General features: G+C 35.5%; 1 protein-coding gene across 2 annotated transcripts; it reads left to right on the forward strand.

Annotated features, from left to right (window-relative positions):
- Positions 1–266: 266 nt before the first annotated feature.
- LOC123556390 (UDP-N-acetylglucosamine--peptide N-acetylglucosaminyltransferase 110 kDa subunit-like) lies at positions 267–25,137 on the forward strand. Of its 2 annotated transcripts, none has more exons than XM_045347054.2 (19): positions 267–424; positions 7,065–7,215; positions 7,989–8,232; positions 9,046–9,114; positions 11,851–11,967; positions 14,072–14,151; positions 14,548–14,637; positions 14,833–14,938; positions 15,243–15,484; positions 16,111–16,264; positions 16,537–16,638; positions 17,004–17,183; positions 17,527–17,685; positions 18,032–18,247; positions 18,749–19,024; positions 20,144–20,326; positions 20,608–20,949; positions 21,478–21,719; positions 23,075–25,137. In XM_045347054.2, exons 1-19 carry the CDS (start codon positions 403–405, stop codon positions 23,229–23,231), a joined length of 3,132 nt encoding a protein of 1,043 aa, XP_045202989.2. In that variant the 5' UTR covers positions 267–402; the 3' UTR covers positions 23,232–25,137. The 2 variants fall into 2 exon arrangements, with proteins under 2 accessions (XP_045202989.2, XP_045202990.2); XM_045347055.2 differs by having other exon boundaries at positions 20,662–20,949.
- The last annotated feature ends 214 nt before the right edge of the window (positions 25,138–25,351 follow it).

Below are 25,351 nucleotides of genomic sequence, written 5' to 3' on the forward strand. Positions count from 1 at the left end.
TTATTGTATTGTATTGTATTAAACATTTGCCAATTTCAATCATTGCATTCTGATGGTACCCGTTAACAACTGTTAAGTACCCGACGCCCTTCCCAGCGGACATGCAATTTACGGAAATTACCGAATGAGCTGACGGAAACGGATAACTTACAGCATAACTAAAATCTTTGCTATAGAATTAAATATTTCAGAGAAGTTTTCATATTCCTTCCAAGGAAATTGTACGTCTCATTCCAGATTCATTCAGCGTTTATTAATCATTTAGTTGAAGGAATATTGTCTTCAAAAAAATGCAGAATTTAATTTGTTGTAGAGTCATATCTTTTACAGGGCCGCAACAGTCTGCTGGAAATTAGGTCATTTCCGGATACTGACACAACAACACGCAGGCAAAGACAAAATATGAGCAACGGTTATATGCGAGGTATTCATTTTACTGTTAGAATTTTGTAAGAAAACAGTACATAGGGGGAATCAGTTTAATTTGAAATCGGTATGGTTTAGATATATAAACATCTAGAGCTGATGTACGCGAAGGCCCGTTTTGCATTGAAAGCTTCGTACTCAAATCTGTTCGTACATAACAGGTCCCAGAAAAGTCACAAATTAGATATATAGCTAAATCTTGTTATAAATAGCTAGAAATAGCTATAAAACCAATACAAATAATGCAAAATATGTCAAAACAAGAGGCAAAATGGTCATAATTAGGTCCAAAAGGTTAATAATATGAAAGACAATAACACAAAACCAAGATCTTTGTAGTCACATTTTCAATAACTGCGGCAGTATTTTGCGATAAATCATTACTGAATTTTTCACTTGTGATAATTATGGTAGTATAAGACAAATTTATAAATGACTAATCGCAGAAATTCGCAACATGTATTGAAACTGAAACTGCATAGATCTCCATTCTTTGTGAGTGTCTTTTGTCTCGTAAACCATTTAAATGGGATAATAATTATTTTATATTTAATATTCACATATTTTGAACAATTGTTATTGGTTTTATAGCTATTTCTAGCTATATATAGCTAGATTTAGCTATATAGCTAATTTGAGACTTTTCTGGGATCTGCGGCCTTGCCTATATAACGCTTGACATCCATCTAGGTTACAACACATTAGATAGCTGTTCTTCTTTATTCTATATAAAATTGACATATTTCGAATGGCTGCAGCACACATTAGGGCCCATTTTAAATATCTGTAACTTCATTTTCTTGAAGATTATTGTCACTGCTGAATAAAAATCAAATGAAAAGTGGGGGTCATGTTTGATGCAAGACAAATATTTTCAGTCAAACAAACTGCAAAATCAGCTAAAAAATGAGACCCAAAATTGCAGTGGTGATGTATGACCTAAGATTCTAAAGTAAACACTGGCAGAGAAAATTCTAAGGTCCCCTCTGAGGCTCGAACCCCAGAGTTCGTGATCTGTAGGCGGACGCTCTAACCATGTCACTACAGAGTTAACCCAACAGCAAGGCAGGGTTTGAATTTAGCCAGATTTTCTACTTGCATTTTTTCGCAAGTGGTATTTTTTTTAACTTGCTAAATGAAAAAACAACTTGCATTTTCTGCGACTTGTCATTTTATTAGAACATTAACACAAACATCCACGTGACGAGTCCAGCCAATCGTATTTGTGCTATATAAATAGTAACTTATTATAGATTACCAAAAAACCCACCGGATGCGGTAAACGTCATCAAAATTGGTGCAGGTACAGTTGAAAAGACATACGCACGGGACATGTATCGAGTGTAAACTTCCGTTTACGACGAAAGATGAAAGAGTGCTCCGAAATTCGTTATGCAAATGACAATGCGCTGCAATGACCGCGAGTTGTTAAAGAAAGAACAGTAAGATCGAGACGACCGTTAGAAATGCACATTATTCGGCCAAAAAGTTTCACTTGCAAAAAAATGCTGGTGTCTGAAATCTCACCTCGCAGTTTGAAATTTGCACTCGCATTTCGCGAGTATGCGAGCTTAAATTCGAACCCTGCAAGGCTGTTGGAAGTGGCCTATAAACCTACTATCACTACACTTCTCCCCTTTTATTTTTTCAGAGCTTACCAGCTGTTCAGAAATACTCCATGTTCATCACATGAGTCCGTCAAACTTCTGACACCATTATAAAGTAAACCCTGGGAGAGAAAATATCAAGTTCCCTATTGGGGCTCGAACCCTGGACCTTGTGATTCGTAGGCAGACACTAACCACGTGGCTAAAGGGTTAACCCCAACAGCACGGCTGTTGCAGGGCTTTTCATCAGAAAATTGGGAAGAGGCCTTTGCCTTTCAAATTGGGAAATTTAGGCGTGATATTTGTCCATTTTGGGAAAAATAATCAACCGGAAGTAAATGCCGAAAGACAAATTAAATTTATCTCCCCTGAAACCATACTAAAATCCAGGCCATGGAACATAACGGATTAGACTTGTAATGTGTCACACTTGGTTCTGTGCACTGTAAGGCTATTGTGCAACAAAAAATCAATACCAGACAAACGCTTTCTCTGGAAATACTAAACTGTAAACAAAATCGCATGATTTTGGGAAACCTTACCTTGCCTTTTGGGAAACATCTCTGCCACAGTTGGGAAAAAATAATATATTTTTTGATTGGGAAGTGGCCTTGTACAGGCCTCTATCACTACAATTTCATGACAAAGTCTTGTCATGCTATCATTTCATTATGAAAATGCTTACAAAATGTCAGGCATATATCTGTCATGTGATTTCAGCAAAAAATTGCAAAGAAAATAAGGAAAATAGCTCTATACTCTACAGAGCAAAAAATTTTTTTTTAAAAATGAGGGCTATTTGAATCCACCAATATGCAACAGCCATTTTTTCCGCGCCAATTTTAGCTCACTTGAACCAAAGGTTCAGGGTTAGTATTAGTATCGGTGGTCTGTCATCCACAAGATCTGTATTCTTTTGTATGTCCATGATGGTAATTATACATGATTTGAATGAGAAAAAAAAGAGAGATATATACAAGTATTTAGGTACAAATTGACAGTGACATATATAATTAGACCAAGACAGTATGTGTAATGTCTTAATATTTTATTGGATAACTGTAGCAGTATGTACAGAAATCAGTGTGTTTAGTTAAATTTCAATCACATTATGTTTCTACAATGTAATATAGTAATTTGTCTATATTTTTGAAACTGCTGAAAAGAGATTGACTGGATAAGTTTGCATATGAAGTTGTCAAAACACATTTATTCAAGAAAGGCCAAAATTGTCCACTTGAAAACTTGTAGTATAGCTGTATACATGTATTACCTCAGCATGCCCACAGGATTTTTAAGAAGTGGGTACCTGTACCCACTACTTTTGGAAAAAAGTGGGTACAGGCTTAAAAAATCTGGGTACACTGAATTTTCCCAAAACATGAACATATGTACTGGTATGAAAACTAAAAGCAACAGATATTAGATAATGTTTACAGTATTTATTCAGTAAACTCAGTCATACTGTATTTATATAGGCCTAGCCTGTTTACTATATGCTGCTAAGGCATAAAGAACAGTATTTAACTATTACGAATGTCTAAGGCCGAAATGCTTCAGCAGCTTTTTCTCTGGCTTAGGCATTTGCTTACAGTAGTACTCGATGACCATTCTGTTCTGCACATTATCAACAGTACGCCTGCAGGAACTAATGCTGTATGATGCCTATTTTGTAGTGAAAACCCGGCCTTTCATATGGCACTGAGGTCAATTTAATATTTCCACCCAGAATGAAGTTTTTCATGCTCGTGATGTATTTGGAGTAATCTAGATCGCGCAGATGTTTGCCGCTGGAAGCTTATTGGTTTTCTGTTCAAAAGCAAGCGTTTCCCGGGTTTTAGGTTAGTGACCACCAATTTTTGAGCCGAATTCGTTTATTTGCCGGCCACAACAAATATACATTCCTGCATGCACGGCCATCCAAAAATTTGCGTGCACATTGTGTTTTCTGCGTGAAAAACGCAGGATTCTGCGTGACTGGGCATGCTGTTACCTGTATTATAAGAATGATTTTCATGAAGTTTTTGTAGATGAAAAAAGTAGGTCACTAGGTTATGGTGGGTGTTTAACACTCTTGAGGCCACATTTATGACCCTATCTTTATGAAACTTGGTCAGAATGTTTATCTTGATGATTCCTAGGCCAAGCTGGAAACTGGGTCATGTGGGGTCAAAAACCAGGTCACCCACTCAAATCAAAGGAAAAGCTTGTTAACACTAGAGGCCACATTTTTGATCCTATCTTCAAGAAACTTGGTAAGAATGTTTATATTGATGATTCTTAGGCCAAGTTGCAAACTGGGTAATGCAGAGTCAAAAGCTAGGTCACCACTCAAATCAAAGGAAAAGCTTGTTAACACTGTAGAGGCCACATTTATGACCCTATCTTCATGAAACATCTTGATGATTCCAAGGCCAAGTTTAACTGGTGAGCGATATATGGTCATCATAACCCTCTTGTTTATCAAGTTATTGACCTTTGATTATAGTATACTAAAGTATAATTCTTGTCTGAGTATTTCTCTGCAAGCACTGGTAGGAATTAAGCCGTACTTCATAGGAAGCTTCATCACCAAGAGGAGAAGCATATATCATCTTTGTGTTTCTGTCGGATAATTTTTCACCAAGTTATTGCCCATTGATTATTATTCAACAGTAGTATATATTATAGTACAATTCTTGTCGGGAGTATTTCTCATCAGCCATACTTCATAGGAAGCTTTACCATTAAGAGGAGATGCACTTATTATCTTTGTGTTTTGGTTGGATGATTTTCATTGATTTACTGCCCTTTGATTATTCCACATTAGTAAACTAAAGCACCATCATAGTCAGGAGTATTTCTTAGCAACCACTGCCAGAAATTCAGCAAAATCTCATAGGACGCTTCTTGCTCAAGAGGAGGTGCGCAAATTTTCTTCATTATCCATTGGAATGAGTTTTCAATGAGATATTGCCCTTTGATCAATCAACATCAGTAAACTATATAATTTTTATGTGCGAAGTCTGTAAATTCCACTTTTTAGCTCACCTGAGCACAAAGTGCTTGGGGTGAGCTATTGTGATCGCTCACCGTCCGGCGTCTGTCCGTCCACACTTTCCTTTAAACAACATCTCCTCCTAAACCAACAGGCCAATTTTGATGAAACTTCACAGGGATGTTCCTTGGATGGTCTTCTTTAATAATTGTTCAAAGAATTTAATTCCATGCAGAACTCTGGTTGCCATGGCAACCAAAAGGAAAAACTTAAAAAATCTTCTTCTCAAAAACCAGGAGCCCTAGAGCTTAGATATTTGGTGTGAAGCATTGCCTAGTGGACCTCTACCAAGTTTATTCAAATTATGACCCCGGGGTCAAAATTGACCCCGCCCCAGGGGTCACTTGATTTTACATAGAAAAATCTTAAAAAATCTTCTTCTCAAAAACCAGAAGCCCTAGACCTTAGATATTTGACATGTAGCATTGCCTAGTGGACCTCTACTACAGTTGTTCAAACCATGTCCCCGGGGTCAAAATTGACCCCGCCCCAGGGGTCACTTGATTTTACATATGAAAGTCTTTAAAAAATTTCTAAGAATAAACCAGAAGGCCTAGAGCTTAGATATTTCACATGTAGCATGGCCTAGTGGACCTCTACAAAATTTGTTCAAGTCATGACCCCCGTGTCAAAATTGCCCACACCCCAGGGGTCACTTGATTTTACATAGGAAAATCTTAAAAAATCTTCTTCTCAGAAAGCAAAAGCCTAGAGCTTAGATATTTGACTTGTGGCATTGCCTAGTGGATTTCTACTAAAGTTGTTCAAATCATGACACCGGGGTTAAAATTGACCCTGCCCTGGGGGTCACTTGATTTACATATGAAAATCTTTAAAAAAAATTGTAAAATAAACCAAAAGGCCTAGAGCTTAGATATTTCACATGTAGCATTGCCAAGTGGACCTCTACAACATTTGTTCAAATTATGACCCCCAGGGTCAAAATTGACGCCGCCCCAGGGGTCACTTGATTTTACATAGGAAAATCTTCAAAAAATTTCTAAAAATAAACCAGAAGGCCAAGATCTTAGATATTTCACATGTAGCATTGCCAAGTGGACTTCTACAAAATTTCTTCAAATCATGACCCCGGCCCCATGGGGTTACTTGATTGTACATAGAAAAATCTTCGAAATTTTCTAAAAATAAACCAGAAGGCCTGGAGCTTAGATATTTGACATGTAGCATTGCCTAGTGGACCTCTACAAAATTTGTTCAAATCTTGACCCCTGCCCCCCCCCTCCCCCCGGGTCAAATTGACCCAGCCCCAGGGGTTACTTGATTGTACATAGGAAATTCTTCATAAATTTGCTTAAAATAAACCAGAAGGCCTAGATCTTAGATATTTAATGTGTAACATTGCCTATTAGACTTCTACAAACTTTGTTCAAATCGGGACCCCCGGGGTAAAATAGGCCAGCCCCAGGGGTTACTTGATTGTACATCGGAAAATTTTCCAAAACATTTCTAAAAATCATCAGTTTGACATTAGAAACATGTAGCTGATATTACTTTGGTGAGCGATCCAGGGTCATCATGACCGTCTTGTATTCTTTTTAATATGCAAATTTCCAGGAGCATCCATCAGTTTTACAGATTTTTCTTGTTTCAATATATATGAATAAGAATGAAACTTAAAATTTTAGTGTCTTATCTATATGTCATTGGCATTTCTGATGCACTAGCCCAAAAACAACCTACATAAGTTCTCTACATAAAAATTTTAGAGAGGTTATCGTAAGCAAAATTCTTTTTTTTTGTCCCTTGAGATAATGTTGTCAGAAGTCTAAACAAAAGGATGTTTAGGGCAACATGGTAACTTACTTCTTTACTTGACACTGTCCTTGGAGACATGGCAACTATTAAATATCAGATCATGATCATAAAAAGAGCTGTCCTGATAAGGACAATGGGTAAGTGTATTTTTTTACTCGTATAACAGTTATGTTATTAGTATATATGAAGTAGGACTAAGCACATTGTTGTTTTTTCAGGATTAGCAGAGTTGGCTCATGCCGAGTACCAGGCAGGTGATTATGAATCAGCAGAACAACATTGTATGCAGTTATGGAGACAGGAACCAGACAATACTGGTGTTCTACTTCTGCTTAGTTCTATACACTTCCAACAGAGAAAACTAGATAGGTACTTACAGTGAGAATTACTTGTACATTTGTAAATTAAAGCTTTGATTTACCCGAGTGCACTATACCTGTAACAAGACCGTCTCAGTATTAGAAATTAGCAGGGCAAGTATAAGTGCTTATATTTTTAGTTTATAATAATTTCTGTTGAAACTTCTTAAATCTTACACTAGTCAAAATCTGGTATTAAACATACATTTGCATATATACACTTTGTAGCATCAGATACCAAGTACAGTATATGTCAGAAGTGTAACTTCAAATAAACTTTATGACATTTGTGTACCTCTCCAGGCAAGTTGCATGAAGTCATTTGGTTAAGTTCACATTACATCTGGGGGCCTTCTCTGCCATTCGCTTGATGTAGCCAAATGCTACAAATTCAAAGAACTAGCTACAGATTTATAAAAGTGGCTGCAAGAATTTTATTAAAATGTGACCAAATTTCAGCAATTCAGCTTCAGTTTGGCAGTTTCTCCCAATAAGTGGCTACAACTTTCTAGGACCCAGTGGAGGCCCTGTAACAGGGGAAAAAATAGGTAAAACACTGTCATCTTGACAAATAGAATATCAATAAATACTTGAGCTGTTGCTGGCAGTAGCACTGAACTGAGGAAGCTTACCTTATACTTGAAAAATGATTTACAAAATAATTCCCTCCATTTTGCAGATGTGCTTCAGTTTTTAATACTTGACTGGACAAAAATTTATATAATGTTTGTATCATTGTTTTTCCAGTAGATAAAATGTTTTCTGTTAATAAATATTTTTCAGATCAGCATATTTTAGTCAGCTTGCTATTAAACAGAGTCCAACATTAGCTGAAGCTTATTCTAATCTCGGCAATGTATACAAGGAGCGAGGTCAGCTACAAGAAGCATTAGAAAATTATAGACATGCGGTTAGATTAAAACCAGACTTTATAGATGGCTATATCAACCTGGCTGCGGCCCTTGTGGCTGCAGGGGACATGGAACAGGCAGTACAGGCTTATGTTACAGCACTGCAATATAATCCCGTAAGTGGTTGTAAATTAATAACTTTTATCCTGTCACTTGCAGTATTTTCGAACCGATATCAGGGTGCCGTATATATTTCTTGATATACCGTCATTTGACACATGACCAGTGATATACGGTCAGTTGATCATGTGACTTTATGATCCATATTGTTTTCATAAGAAATTTTGCATTGAAACCATCACCATTGTGTTGGAAATGTCCGAACTAAGAAAATGAGTGGTCAAATAATGAGTTTTTATTCAAAAACGAAGAAGTTATTGCGATTTTGTCGGTGATTATGTCATTATATAAGTGATGTCATTACGAATATGACGTCATTAAAACGGTTGTCACACACTTATTTTTGTAAAATAAATTGCCAAATATCGGAAAATGAAGTAATGACAAGATAAATAGAATAATAGGTTAGTGCCTAAGATGGAGAAAGTTTATCTGGCTCGGCTCCGGACGTTATCAGGTTCGCCTTCGGCTCACCCGATAACCTCCTCCACCTCGCCAGATAAACTTTCTCATCTACGGCACTAACCTATTATTCTCTATTTCTTTTTTGTAGATACAGTTAAAAAAAAAACATCATATAGAATTTGCTGTTGTTAGGTGAATAAGGGTTTTCCTTAAATGCTGCAAATAAACTGTCAAAAGTTACAAATGAAAATTTGGCAAAATGAAGGAAAATGTAGTAAACAAGAAATTGTGGCTTTTGAAATGGAATATAACATTAGACAAACAATTACAATTTTTTTTGTGTGTTTATTTTTAATTATTAGTTATGTTATTGTGCAAACTGGTGATAATTTTTCTTTTTCCAGGACCTTTACTGTGTACGGAGTGATCTTGGTAACCTGTTGAAAGCTCTTGGAAGACTTGATGAGGCCAAGGTAGGAGTGGTTACTATAGAAACATGCTGAAAAATGTCTTGTACATTTGTATATAAAGCTTTTATAAATAGTTATAGCAGAACTCTTGCACATTTCTTTAACACTCTGCTACATTGTGGCAGTGCACATTTATGTCTTACAAGTGGAAGATGTACCTTGAATCGAAATGTGCTTTTAATTAAAGAAATAATCAAATAGTTAGGATAGAAAATAGTTGTTTGTAGGAAGACAGTTTATTTAGATATTAAGTTTTTGTGGCCATTGTTGAATATATTTGAATTAAAGAATTTTTATTTATTGTAGACAGTAACCAGAATTGTCATATGGAATCTTAAAATGAAATTTTCAGCTTTTTTTCAAATTTTCTTCATTTCTAATTATCAATTCTCATTAGTGTAAAATAAATAGATTGCATTACAAAGGAAAAGGTAGAAAATTGGCATACAGGAGAAAATTTCATTATGCTAGACTTCATATGGTTAACTATTGGTTTAAAAATTCACTTTCCTTGGATTTCAGAGACAAGAAAAATCTGCAACCAAATAACACCGTACCTGCAGTTAACTTTATACATGCACAGTTTAACTTCAGCATATAGTGCCTTGGAGATGTGAAAACTCTGTTTAGGTGTTGACCTCACATAAATCTTGCTTTGTGACAGACTATTTGGATATACTGCCCTGAACAATATAAAATGGTCAAATTCTGACTAATTTTGTTTGTGTATGCATGGTACAGTAATTAACAGCCTAGTTATTGAGCATGGCATAATAGCAAAGTTACAATTATTTTTTTACTGGCTATTTCAATTTTTGCGGTGGGTGCATCTATAAACATGTTACATGCAGACTGAAAACAAACTAAGCCACCCAGAATGAGACTGGCTTTTCATTTATTTTGACTTTAAATCATAAATATAATATGATTAAAAATCCAAAAGTTGAATTCATTTTTTGTGTTGCAGCTTTTTCTTATTTCCTAGATATTTTAAGTTTACTGAAGGTATATGGCATGGACTTCACATTGAAAAGCTTTCGTAATTAACATCCTTTGTCTTTTGTTTGCTTTTGCCAAAAGCAAAGGATAGTAGAATTACCTTGTGTTTATTCACCTATCTTACATTGTTTGCAAGCAATCCATTAATCAACTTGTTTTATTTCTATTGGTTTTACAAGGTTCTCGGAACACTGTATAAATGCGCCGAATAATGACGTCGGATTTCTACAGCTTCACAAGTACACCTGGTAGGATTAACAAAATGTGTATTCCATCTGCAGTGTAACTGTGTCAGAATATAATCTGGCTGGAGAAGGTATATGTATCACAATAGTCAGTCTAAACACTTTTTGGAACTTTTTTTATTCGAAATTTCAAATCTGGCCAACTATTTTAACAAGATTTGATTGGACAACTTTCAAAACTATAAAGAAAAGTATCATCCTGTGAGGGTATAATTAAGACTGGCTGTGGTTAAGAAAGTAATCATGAACAATTTTTTCAGAAAATTTATGGAAATTTTCGTGCTTGCTTGCGGCCTGCAATGCGTAGGATGCGACAGTCGCAGCGATAAGGGGAGGCAGTGTGATGTGTAGAGTGTGCCTTGATTGCTTAGTATCAAGTTTATTCTGTCTTCATTCAGACATTGTTTCAAGGTGCCGCTTGCATCTTAAAGCAATCTCTGCTTGTAGTATCAGGATTTTTTGTTTCCGCATATATATAATAAGTTTTTTTGCTTGCTGTTTTGTTAAGATGAAACTTTTACATAATTATATAGCATTTGTAATTTTAAAAAGACTGTTGCAGCATACCTGATCACCGTTTTAGTGTCAAGCTTTTTTTTTTTTCTACTGTATCGAGTTTTCTTTATCAACCAGTTTGATGCAATTGAACATTTTAAAAAGCAAAATGAGAACTTGATACTTTATGCAAAAGGAAAATATTTAATATTTTTTCACCTGAGCAATGTTACAGGTGCATGGAGATACTCATGTATACTTGTATACATTTTTAGTACTTCTGTGTAGGATGTACGCTATAATATTTCCGTGTAGGCACAACCTATATCTCACATTGCCTTTTCTTTTGGAACATGACAAAAAAGAGAATGTCAGAATATCATTTTGGCTATAAATATTTGAAGTTACGCACACAGCTGCTACAAGAATTTAGTATTTGGTTTGTTCTTTATCACTTTGTTGATATATCTTGTTTTATGCGTATGAAATAAATCACATGTGTAAAATGGAAGTACTATTTTCAGAGTATTGCAGTATATTAAAGCTGTGTGCATGATTTCTGTTTATGCTGAATAGATTACTTTTAATGAATAATTTACGACTGTTATGTGAGTGATGCAGTCTGTGAGATGAACATATGATGCTGTTGTAAAATGAGCTTAGTAAAATGAGAATTCATGTTTCATTGGGGAACTATTTTAAAGATCAACTCTTCACAAAAGATACCTTAACAATTTTCAGTAAATTCTGTCGAATTTATGATTTATAGGACAATGGTATCGATAAAGTATTTCACAGACTGGCAGAAGAAAGGTCATTTAGAAAAGAAAAAATAGAGAAATCAAATAAAAGACATCTTGTATGATATTGTCTCAATCTCAGTGATGTTCCAAGTCTGCATGCATTGCGTAGGAGTTTCGAAAGATTTGCGCGTCCATGCTGGCGATTCCTGAATGGTGTGAGCTCAATGTCTTATGTTGTTTAAATTTTCCATTTTTAGGCATGTTATCTGAAAGCAATTGAAACACAGCCGAACTTTGCAGTAGCCTGGAGTAACCTAGGTTGTGTGTTTAATGCACAGGGGGAGATATGGCTTGCTATACATCACTTTGAAAAGGTATGGATATTAAAATTGATGTTAAATGATGGAAAAATAATGTAAAACCTTGTCAGTTTTTGCTTTGGCATTAATTAGATTCATTTGGACTCAGAAGCCATGCTGAGAAAGTTTAAAGATAGAAATTTGGTGACTGATAAATGTCAGTATTGACTTCATATTGTTATCAAAAGTGGTAAAGAGGATTTTCTTAATTGCATATACACTCAATTGCATTCAGTGCTCCAGCTAGCTATTTACAGCAGGGCGCATCGCCCGTTCCGAAATTCGTTCCGCCCTGTTGCCCGCACCCTGCCCGTTTTACAACCATTCATTTCTTTTTTTTAGCCAAACTTCCCTTTTTTGCCTCGGTGATTATAATACACTGCTTTACTGCCCCCTTTTTATCGAGTGATACACGCCGTGGGGCATTGACATAATTAGCAAACAATTAAACAATTACCTGCTGTAATCGTGCCCGAGGCAGACCATGATATTTTAGACTGCTCCACTAGCATTAAAATCATTGAACCTTAGTGTTAAAACAGTTTGCAAACCAGTCTGAAATCATTATCATTTCGCGCCACCTGTCAAAGTGTACTTTCGTTTTCGGTAATATAGTCGTAAATACCCCTTTATACACAACTGAAACTTAAGTCCAGACAACAGACATTTATATGTAATTAATAAAAATCGATCACAATCAAATTCAAATAGGAAAATATTTTGATTTTATCGTTTTACAAGTTTTTGAAATCGAAAGTAAGTTGTCGTCTGCTATGTGAAATTGCCGATTTTTCATGAAGATTTCTTTGAAATTAGTTTACTAAGATGTAATGACAGGGTACACTTTAATGTCAGATACTGTGAAATGCTGTTAAACTGTCTTTGCATCATAATATTTTTTCAAAAATATTGTTTAAACTGGACATTCGACGACTTTTAGAATAAAGTGTAACCATATCCGGATATAAAATTTTGGATACCCGGAATATGTCTATTACAAGTGCTAAACTTGCTTTTAGACTGTTGTAAGTTAAAAGCTGCCCGATTTCATTTATTTAAGTGGAAGTTTAAACTTTATTTTCTGTATATAATATGTTACAGGTATAAATTTATAAATATCAAGTAGCCTACATGGAGAAGATGTGTACTGAAATTGTAACAAGTAAAATAGGCGAAAGAGCTATAAAAATAAATAGATTGGCAACTTGAAAGGCATATAGAGCAAATCTCGCCAACCTCCCGTGACAAAAAAAAGAGATCTCGTTACCGGAAGTGGCGCTTTCTCCACGCGCCATTTTGTATGCGAAAGCAATTATTCATCGGTAAAATAATTATCACCGTATGACCACGCTTCTTTCGATGGCAAAAAAACCCCTGTACTTCGTGTCTTAAGACCATTTCTCATTAAACTAATTTTGTTTTAGAAGCTAACATGTATTTTAAATGTAGTTTTAAAGGTACAAATTGTAACTCCATGCTCGCCGATGTTTGTTTTTAGTAAGATAACGCAGAATCACGCTCTGACACGAGCTCACGCGAGATTACAGCCAGTTGCCATTCTGTGTATTTTATACTTCTTTGAATAGGCCTAAACACATAGATATTGTTATTCAGTATGCAATTACAAAGAAATGTTACAAGTTGAAAATCAATGCCAAGTAAAATACAAACAGCAGAATTTTTAGTTAATAAATAGGTGCGTTAGAGATGACAGACAGCCTATTAAAAGACCATACCTAAAGTGTGCCAAAAAACATGCCTAAATTATGCCAAATTCCATGCCTAAAGTATGTTAAAATGCACTGTATGCATGGACCAGTTATATTTTTTTCCCGGGGGAGCACGGTCCCGGACCGACCACCACCCCAGAAGTGCCCTTTTCAGTGCCAGCACCCTGCCCTTTTTTAATCCTAGCTGGAGCACTGTGCATATATCACTTAATTGAATATTTCAGATAATTGCCTACAAAGTCAAAACAAGGAATCCACTTTAAATAATAACATAGAATTTTTACAGATTGAAAGTCTTTGTCTCTGGCCTTCGTCTATAAATGGTTTGAAATGATACAAATGAAACATTGAAGGATATTTATTATTTGAATTCTTACCTTTCATTGTAGGCAGTAGCATTGGATGCTAACTTTCTAGATGCATACATAAACTTAGGAAATGTTTTGAAAGAGGCTAGAATATTTGATAGGTAAGTAGCAGAACTAAAATTGAGAATAATTCTTTGTGTAAAGAATAGTCACTTTTGAAGGAACTTACTCGAATTGAAGTTTTTTCATTCGTTAATGTGAATACAATCTTGCATGCTCAGATGATAAAGCGTGATGTTTCATGTCATACAATGGTTGAAGTCAAACAGCGGGAAGCTATCAATTTTTCGAGCCATTCATTGGTTCTGCTAGTAGCCAGCTTCAACTGAAATAGTGCCGACTTTTTCTTTTACTAAAAGCCGTCATATTACAAGATGTCTTTGTGACACTAACCCAAAGTAATAAAGAAGAAAGGTAATATAAATGGGTAAAATAATGTCATGCACTTTCTGTTAATGTCAGTTGAATGTCTTAAATTGTTAAATGCTGTATTTCAGAGCTGTAGCATCTTACTTGAGAGCGCTTAATCTGAGTCCGAACCATGCAGTGGTACATGGGAATCTGGCTTGTGTTTACTATGAACAAGGGTAAGTATCCTCTATAGTATCTGTTAAACATCATAAAGGTAATTTTCTTTAAGTGAGAAAAAGCTTTGTATAACAAAATGCGCTGGATCATATGATTTTACTTGTACATATACTAAGTGAAAACTGTTAACCGTTATGAGTAGTAAATTCTGTGAATTAGGCAGTAAAAACGATTGACGATTTTCATGTTGACAGGTTGATAGATCTTGCCATAGATACATACAAACGAGCGATAGAACTGCAGCCAAACTTCCCTGATGCTTACTGTAATCTGGCTAATGCACTGAAAGAAAAGGGCAAGGTATGTTTATTAATTTTCACATTATTGTGATATTTCGCTAACAACGCTATTTTTATTGCTATTTTTGCACTAAAGTCAGATTGAAGACAGGAAAAATGTTGGTCTTTTCCTTTGGCTTCAGCTATTAAAATATATAAGATTTTTTCCATAGACCACTTGTTGATAAAAAAAATCAGTTTGCTGTAATTAATGCAATGTGCATAATGCTTTGAAAATGTATGTACTTCTTGTTTACAATCTGTTGAAGTTTAACAGCTAGATATTAATCAAAGATGACTCACTATATACATATACTCAAATTTAGGTGCAAGAAGCAGAGGAGTGTTATAACACAGCCTTGGCACTTGCTCCTAACCACTCGGACTCACTAAACAACCTGGCAAACATCAAGAGAGAGCAGGGAAACACAGAGGAGGCAGTACGTCTGTACTTGAAGGCCCTGGAAGTGTTTCCAGAATTTGCCGTGGCCCACTCTAACCTTGCCAGTGTTTTACAACAGCAAGGAAAATTACATGAAGCTCTTTTACATTACAAAGAAGCTATAAGGTGAGTTTATTTTCTCTGAAGAAAAAAGTGGGGCCTCCGTGGCTGAGTGGTTAATGTCGCTGACTTCAAATCACCTGCCCCTCACCAATATGGGTTCGGGCCTCACTCGGGGTGTTGAATTCTTCATGTGAGGAAACCATCAGGCTGGGTTACGAAAGGTCGGTGGTTTTACCCAGGTGCCTGCTCGTGATGAAATAATGCACTGAGGGGCACCTTAGGTCTTCCTCCAACATCAATGCTTGAAAGTCACCATATGACCTATAATTTGTGTAGGTGCAAAGTTAAACCCAATGAAAAATCAAGAAAAAATATTTAAAAGTTTCAGTCTGAAAAATACATTGTTGACATTTAAATTAATGGTGCTTGAAAAGGTTTTGGTTCTTTGCTCAACTCAAAAGCTGCAGGTTCTAACATGGTGTTAATTAATGTTATCTTTTAAGGTTCATCACATTAAAGTTAAAAATGTATTGAGAATATCCAGTTAATCTCACGTGTGATGAGTTTGAACCGTTAGTCAGAAATGTTGAAAAATATTTTCTAGGGTTGTATTAAGGTCAGTGAAAACTTAATACTGCTGTTGAACTTTTACTTTTCTTTTCTTTAAATATTTTGTGTTATTATTTCAGAATCTCGCCAACATTTGCAGATGCCTATTCCAACATGGGTAACACGTTAAAGGAAATGCAGGATGTACAGGGGGCACTGCAATGCTATACCAGGGCCATACAGATCAATCCCGCATTCGCAGATGCTCACAGTAATCTTGCCTCTATTCATAAGGTTTGTGTTTTGTTTTCATTGAATAGTTGCCTGATTTGTGATACAGTAATAATTATTGGTGTGGTCTATAATACAGAATTCAAAATTGGCAGCTGCTAGTTTAACTGACAAGGTAACAATTGTGTGTATGTATTAAAGTAATTTTTTGCGGACTGTACATTCATGTCAGAGTTAGTAGCATTTATTAAAGGTTCTTCAAAGGCTTTTAAATTACATTAATATTTACATTTATTGTTTTACATGTTGATATGTTCTATACACCCTTCCTCCAGGATTCAGGCAACATTCCTGAGGCTATACAATCATATAGAACAGCCCTCAAGTTGAAACCAGAATTTCCAGATGCCTATTGTAATCTTGCTCATTGTCTACAGGTAAGTTTCTACTTTATTAATGATATTTTAGCTATTTAGCATTGTATTATTGATAAACACGTAATTTTAATGGAATGTATTAAATGATATGTATTTATGAACATTATTACTTAGGTCCAGAATGTTGACTGGGGGATATAACTGAAGCTAATTTTGGCATTTCAAATGTATATATTATGAACAGAACTTAGGGAAGCTCAGTGTAGAATCGTGACTACAGTTTGTTAGAATAGACATACATTCTTCCTACCGAAGATTTAAAAGCTTTTATCTGTGAATTTACTGCATTTCTTGAATGATAGTCTAACAGGATTTGCTAAATCTGATTCCTTGTAACTGTTTATGTTTTACTATTTTGTTGCTAGATTGTGTGTGACTGGAGTGAGTATGAGGAGAGAATGAAGAAGTTGGTACAGATAGTAGATGAGCAGTTAGAGAAGAATCGTCTCCCCTCTGTTCATCCTCACCATAGTATGCTGTACCCACTTAAACACGAAATGCGAAAAAATATAGCAGGCAGACATGCTAATTTATGTCTAGAAAAGGTAAATATGTGATAAAGTTTTGTTTGATTTCTTATTAAAAGATACTATGTTTTGTTGCTTTTTCATCTGAATGGGAAAAAAAATTGCCAGATATAAGACTTAAAGTCATGTTGAAGGATTATTGCTCCATGGGCTTGGTAGAAGTAGAGTTTAGTTCAGGTGATTGATGCCAAGCAACAGAAATATATTTCAGTAAATAGATAGCAGGAAATGAAGGAGTTATTGCGATTACATGTATTCATACTGAGAGCTTAAAGCCTAGTCTTAATAGGAAATTGCAATGTTAGTTGACTGAAACTTGCAGCTGAACCTGATTTCACTTACGATATCACCTGTTTTCCAGATAAATATATTACATAAGCCACCGTATGAGCACCCGAAAGATCTGTCGGCCAGTGGAGGACGACTTCGAATTGGTTATGTAAGCTCAGACTTTGGTAATCATCCGACATCCCATTTAATGCAGAGTATACCAGGACTGCATGATAAAGATTCTGTTGAGGTATGGTACAGGCAAATTATATACTTTGCATTATTTTGGGTGATATGTTTGAAAACACTGTTCAGCTATTAGATATTTCAGCCTTGTAAATTAGTGAAATGTATTATTTAGAAGAAAGTAAGATCTGTTATGAGCAGTTGTATGCTGAAAAATCTTAAAGACTATCTTTTAACTTCTGTGTTGTGGTTTTAATTGAAGAGTGATTAATGCTAGTTTAGAAGTTGTCAGGCGATGCTTTGGTTGGACAGTTAACTGATGGTAGAACTGAAATATTGTTAATGCATTGAAGCTCAAATAACATAGTAACTAAAATCATTTGAGCATATATTAAATCTTATTATTTCAGGTATTTTGTTATTCATTGAGTGCAGATGATAGTACAAATTTCCGAGCCAAAATTTCAAGTGAAGCAGAGCATTTTGTAGATTTGTCCCAGATACCATGTAACGGTAAGGCGGCAGATCGCATCAATTCAGATGGTATACATATATTGGTCAACATGAATGGTTACACTAAAGGAGCACGAAATGAACTGTTTGCATTAAGACCTGCACCAGTTCAGGTAAGTTAGAAGCATTTAGTATCTATGGTAAGGTAGATGTTTTTACTTGGAAGTAGTTTCTTTGTAATCAGTCACATAGAGTAACTAGAGCCTTTAATCAGTACCATACTTATGGCCTAAGTTAATTCTCTTTTTGGTGTTCATACATTACCTTTATAAGGTATGTAATTGAATTTGGAAGCATTTTCTTGAATAAACCAAACGATTTTCATTGGACCTTTATTTTGAAAATTTACTGTTTTTCTCATTAAAGTTGCAAACAATGTTTAAAGTGTGGTAATGTTTTAAGGAAATGTTTTGGGGTTGAGAAAAATGTACTTACTTATAGCTCGACAATTAGTTGGCAAATACAAACCAAAATGTTTTATCCGACGGAACTGAGGTTTATTGTTTTTGTTGAGTTTCTGAGTAAAGTGCCTTGGATGAAAAGTCTGTCAATGCAGTTTGTAAGATATATATGTATGTACTGATTTTATCTAGAATAAATTGTTGCTATTACAGGTAATGTGGTTAGGATATCCGGGTACCAGTGGTGCCCCATTCATGGATTACATCATCACTGACAAGTTCACATCTCCTGTAGAATTAGACATGCAGTATTCTGAAAAACTGGCCTTCATGCCAGACACGTTCTTTATTGGAGACCACAAGAACATGTTCCCTCATCTACTGGAGAAGATTCTAATCAAACAGGATGAAGGTCAAGCATTCAAGGACAACAATATAGTCCTTAATGGAACTAATTTACAAGCCATGAAAGATGCCGTCCATTGTAAGGTAGGTATAATGTATGGTAAAAGTCCACCTGCTCAGTGTGATGAGCAAAATGCTTTAGATATATCATAATCATAGGGTTCAAAGGGATTAAATGAATTGCTTAGTCTGTCCTACTGCTGCAGCCATCACTTTTCGAGTGAGTGGTGTTTCACTGTGAGGGTAGAAAGCTTGATATTTGGTAGTACTTATTATTCTCACCTGAGCACAGTGTTCAGGGTGAGCTGTTGTGATACCCAAGTGTTTGGCATTGTTCATCAGTTGGTTTATAAGATCAGAAACAAGGTCTTGGTGGGTTAATTCATAGAAAATCTTTGTTCTTTACCTGAACCTAGTAAATCCGTGTAAGAGTATTTGTCTTCATGAATTGTAGGTAAAGTTCAAAACTGAGTTACCCAGAGGTCAAAAACTGGGTTAAATCATAAAAAAGGCCTGCTGACACTGTAGAGGCCACATTTTCTATCTTTTCATCATAAATCTTTGTCACAATGTTTGTCTCTATGAAATCTAGGTCAAGTTCAAGTTTGGATTACTTGAGATTTGAAACTAGGTCAGTAGGTTGAGAAAAACCATGTTAACCACTCAAGAGATATAAGACCAAAAACTATGACACTCAAATACATGTAATAGAAAAGACTATTAGCACATTGTGTACCTGGTGTTCACAAACCTTTTGAGTGTCTATAAAGTATAGGTGAACTTTGAAACTGGAGTAGCTATGGTTAGAAACTAGGTCACTAGGTCAGGTCATATCAAAACCTTGTTAACACTCAGTAAGCTACATTTTCGACATGATCTTCATGAGACTTAGTCTGAATTATTGTTGGTGTAAAATCTAGGATTACTTTGTATCTGAGCCGCTTGAGTAAAAAAAAAATAGCCACTATGTCAGATCATTAAAAACTTGGTTAATGATCTGTCTGGTTTACATAAAATATGCTTGGGTTGTATTTTAGGAAATCTAGGTCAAATTAGTATTGATTATTAATTAGTAATCTGAAATTTTTTACATTGAACTGATGATGTCTTTCAAGTCCTTTAATATGTGTCACTTATTTTTGGAAAAAATTTAATATTGTTATGGAAACTGCTGAAAAAATGTTTTTTGTTTATGATTTACAGACTGTAACTGTTCAGTGTGGTAGAGGGGAAACTACAGACGAGGAGAATGGAAGGCCGGGTACTGTGACGTATCAGACAGTAGTCGTGCAGGTGGGCCCAGTACTTACCCAGATGATGCAGAATGGATTATCTCATGCATCTGTGAACGGAGTTACAATACAGAATGGCGTAACCACACAGCAGGTATCTATCCAATTTACGCAAGATCAGGTATACTAAATGTTGTAATTAACAATTCAGCGTAGCCAGATTAAGGAGGATCTCTAGTGTGAAGCTGAATTCTCTGGGGTAAGCTGACCTAAACAAATTGTAGAGTGTGGCCAATTTCACCAAGGTCATTTGAGATAACTTGTCGATGCAGTACATTGTGTGATGTTGAAATCATTAACAAAAGTAAGAATTATTGTTGTGGCCATAAAAGATTGCGGGTTGTGTAGTAAAAGGTAATACTATATAATTTACAGGTATGCATTGCTGATAGTGAGAATGCGGACAGCCAAATTTTATTACTCTTACAGACAAACAATAAATGTGCTACTGGGGAGGAAATTCCTGATAACATAATAATCAGTGCGAGATGTCAGTACGGGCTCCCCGAGGATGTTGTTGTGTACTGCAACTTTAACCAGCTGTATAAGATAGATCCAGAAACCTTGCAGATGTGGCTGGACATTCTTAAGAGGGTACCAAACAGTGTTCTGTGGCTACTCAAGTTTCCAGCTGTTGGTGAACCAAACATCGTCCAGAAGGCCAAGGATGAAGGGATAGATGGCAGTCGGGTTGTCTTTTCTAATGTAGCCCCAAAAGTAGGTGTCCTAATTATAACTTTCATCCAAAAATATATTTTTGAAGTATTTTTTCTGCTTTGACTATTTTATCAGGTTAAACTTTATTTGATTTTAAAGAGCATAATTAACACCTAATCCATGTTTGGAAACAGTTTTCATCTTGTTCTGCTTATGCCTGGCTTGTTCTGTGAAGAGAGCTTTGAATATGGATTAAAAGTTTGTAATTTTATTAAGTCCCAGTTCATACCAATTTTAAGATGTAAAAGATGCAAGAAGTCTCATCTTCAATTTTGTATAGGAATTGAACTTGTAAATAAAAGTCAGAAGTCCAGAGACTTGGTGAGATCATGTGTCACAGTATGTTAAAAAATTCGAATATAGTATCTCAAAGAAAAAAAACAACATTTTAGTCAAAAGTGAAAACATTATGTCTTTTAGAAAATGCTAAATTTGTATTGTACTCGCTGTATGAAGAATTATTTGCATAAGAAAAAATATGTGCATGTTAAGTACAATCTTTGGATGTTGTTGCATGGTTTGTTGTAGGAGGAACATGTACGCCGTGGACAATTAGCTGATGTATGCCTGGACACGCCCCTGTGTAATGGTCACACCACAGGAATGGACGTGCTGTGGGCTGGCACACCTATGGTGACAATGCCTGAAGAAACCCTTGCTTCAAGAGTGGCCTCCTCTCAGCTGAAGGCACTAGGTTGTCCAGAACTTATAGCTAGAGATAGAGAACACTATGTGAATATAGCAGCCAGACTAGGAACTGATGTAGAGTAGTAAGTCAATTTTATGATAGGTTCTGTTATCAGACTTCAGCTCAGAAGTAGGTGATGATTAAGAATTGGAATAAGTGATGTATGTGTTGCATTCTTGCATTCTTCTGCCTTTATAGTTCAGGAGGTCAAAAAGTTCTTTGCAAATTACTTCCTGCAGCTTGTTAATCCTGTACCATTTCCATTTCACTTTGATGTATATTGTATACATTTATGTCTGATGAAGAGAATAAAAAAAAAGGTTGCAGAATCATGATGGTTATGTTGTAAGTTATTACATTAAGTGAAATATGTGTGAAAATTATCAACTATATTTTTCACTTGTGCAGGATAAAATGAGTAAAATATAGTTTAAACCTTTTTAAACACTTTAAGATCAAAATACATATTGTAAAGCTGCTCTGTCAGGTTTGTTCAAATGATGCTGCTTCATAGAACATAGGCCCATAAGGACTTAGAAAATTTTTAAGCAACTTTTTGTTAAAGTCTTGATAAGGCAGTATTAATCTTCACTTGCTGTATCTTTTTATGGATCTTCTCAAGTTTGTCTTAATGGTTTCTCCCTGCCACACAGTTGGGTCTAACTTGCTGAAAAAAAGAAATCTTACACGACTCTTCACTAAACTTGGTATGTTGCTTGTTTGCATTGACCAAATTCAGCTTGAAAAGACTTCCAGGGTGCTGAGTGGTTGAGGTTGCTGACTTCAAATAGCCACTCACCAATGTGGGCCTGAAACCTCACTGGGGATATAAAATTCTTCATGTGGGGAAGACATCCATCTGGCTTCCATAAGGTAAATGGCTCTACCCGGGTAACAGCCCATGCCTCCACCATCGTAAGCTGGAAAAGTTGCCATATGATCTAAATTTTGTCAGTGTGACTTTGAACGCAACAAAAGAAATAAATGAAAAGATTTCTCTCAATCTTGCTACACACCAGAACTTTAAATGATGTCATCCCAAAAACTACTTGATGTATTTTCATGAAACATGATATTCGGCATGGTAACATTAATTCTCTCAAGTACAGATATGAGAAGCAACCTGACTTTCTGTATGCCTTTCGACTTGATTTTCTTTTTGGTATTGGCCTTTTAATTTTAATGATTATTTTTACGATATTAGATGCCAGTAGGAATACCAATGCAAAGTAATGAATAGTGGTGTTCTTACAGCCACTCAGGAAAATTCTGCATATGATGTTTGCATGGTGAAAGAAATTTCTGTCTTGCAGTGAAATAAATCAATAGATCTGCATATGTGTATCTCACAAGTGCATGATTTGTGAAGCTGTTTGATGAAACCTTTGCCTAGATATGGTGTGGAAATGTGCAACATGTGTTCTTCTTCCATTTCAGTTTACAGGCAATGAGAGCGAAGGTATGGAAGGCACGACTAACCAGTCCATTGTTTAACTGTCAGATGTACGCACACAACATGGAGAAGGTGTTCTGGCAGATGTGGAACACCTGTTCACAGGGAGAACCTCCAAAACATGTAACCCAGCTAGATTAACTACACTAGTTTTAGGTTTTATTTTTAAAAACTGTGTATCAGTTTGTTAATTCTTCCCCACTCCACCACAACACTACATGTACTAATACTTGAACCTTTTCATTTCTCAGTGTTCATAGGTTGATAAAGAGCATTTTCACTGAAGTCTATGTGATACATTTACTTCTATTAATTTCAACAGTTTGCACAAAGCTGTCATTCATTTTTGAAGTAATTCTTAAATATTGGTCTAGAAATAATTTTTTGAAACATACATTTTTTCTTTTTTTTTAAAGGCATTCATTTTTAGCTCATCTGATTTTTTGAAAAAAAATGATGAGTTATTGTCATCACTTGAGCGGTTGTCGGCGTCGGCGTCGGCGTCTGCGTCGGCGTTGCCTGGTTAAGTTTTATGTTTAGGTCAGCTTTTCTCCTAAACTATCAAAGCTATTGCTTTGAAACTTGGAATACTTGTTCACCATCATAAGCTGACCCTGTATAGCAAGAAACATAACTCCATCTTGCTTTTTGCAAGATTTATGGCCCCTTTTGTACTTAGAAAATATCAGATTTCTTGGTTAAGTTTTATGTTTAGGTCAACTTTTCTCCTAAACTATCAAAGCTATTGCTTTGAAACTTGGAATACTTGTTCACCATCATAAGCAGACCCTGTACATCAAGAAACATAACTCCATCTTGCTTTTTGCAAGATTTATTGCCCCTTTTGGACTTAGAAAATCAGTTTTCTTGGTTAAGTTTTATGTTAGGTCAGCTTTTATCCTAAACTATCAAAGCTATTTCTTTAAAACTTGCAACACTTGTTCACCATCATAAGTTGACCCTGGTATAGCAAGAAACATAACTCCGTCCTGCTTTTTGCAAGATTTATGGCCCCTTTTGGACTTAGAAAATATCAGATTTCTTGGTTAAGTTTTATGTTTAGGTCAACTTTTTCTCTTAAACTATCAAAGCTATTGCTTTGAAACTTGCAACACTTGTTCACCATCATAAGCTGACCCTGTACAGCAAGCAACATAACTCCATCCTGCTTTTTGCAATAATTATTGCCCCTTTTGGACTTAGAAAATCATTTTCTTGGTTGAGTATTATGTTTAAGTCAACTTTTCTCATAAACTATCAAAGCTATTGCTTTAAAACTTGCAACAGTTTTTCACCATCATAAGTGGACACTGTACATCAAGAAACATAACTCTATCCTGCTTTTTGCAAGAATGATGGCCCTTTTAAGACTTAGAAAATCATGGGTAGGACAATATTTCTATTACACAAAAAAAATCAGATGAGCGTCAGCACCCGCAAGGCGGTGCTCTTGTTGTTTTGTTCAGATCTGTTTGACAATGTTTACCTGATGATGTGATGAGTTTTTGCTTTGCAAACCACCTCTTTTCCGTGCAAAAATATTTGTAAAGTTGAAAGCTTCTCGTATTCATTTAGGTTAGCTTAAGATTATGATCAGTTTGGAGAATTATTGATATGATTGAAAAACAAAACATTGAATTAATCTGAAAACTCTGTACTTAGATTGAAGTAAAAATTTTGTTTCATTAATTCAAATTACCCATAAAACATTTCAGAAATAACTGCATACACCAGTTTCTCACAAAGTTCTTGACCTGTTCAGATTTAGTATTTTATAAAACTTCTTGTGATGATTCTGTTATACTTCTTCTAGTGATACAGATTTAAATACTTATTTCTATTTTATTTTTAGCTCGACTATTCATTGAATAAGTAGAGCTATCCTACTCGCCAGGGTGTTGGCATTGTATTATAACAGTCACTATCTGTAGGCAGGAGTACATAACTCTGTCAACTATTTTGGCTGAATTATGGCCCTTTTTGGATGTGGAAATTGGTTCAGTTTTCGTACAAGTCCAAGTTTTGTCAAAACTATTTGACGTGGCTTTTAAGAAACTTTGAACACTTACTTATCATCCTGATTTTCATCTGTAGGCAAGAGTACATAGCTCTGTCAACTATTTTGGCTGAATTATGGCCCTTTTTCGACTTGGAAATTGTTTCAGTTTTCGTACAAGTCAACGTTTTATCAAAACTACTTGACATGTGGCTTTGAAACTTTGAACACTTGTTTATTGTGATGATTTCCGTGTGTAGGCAAG

This window comes from Mercenaria mercenaria, chromosome 5 (assembly GCF_021730395.1).
Source record: "Mercenaria mercenaria strain notata chromosome 5, MADL_Memer_1, whole genome shotgun sequence".
NCBI classification, from domain to species: Eukaryota; Metazoa; Mollusca; class Bivalvia; order Venerida; family Veneridae; genus Mercenaria; species Mercenaria mercenaria.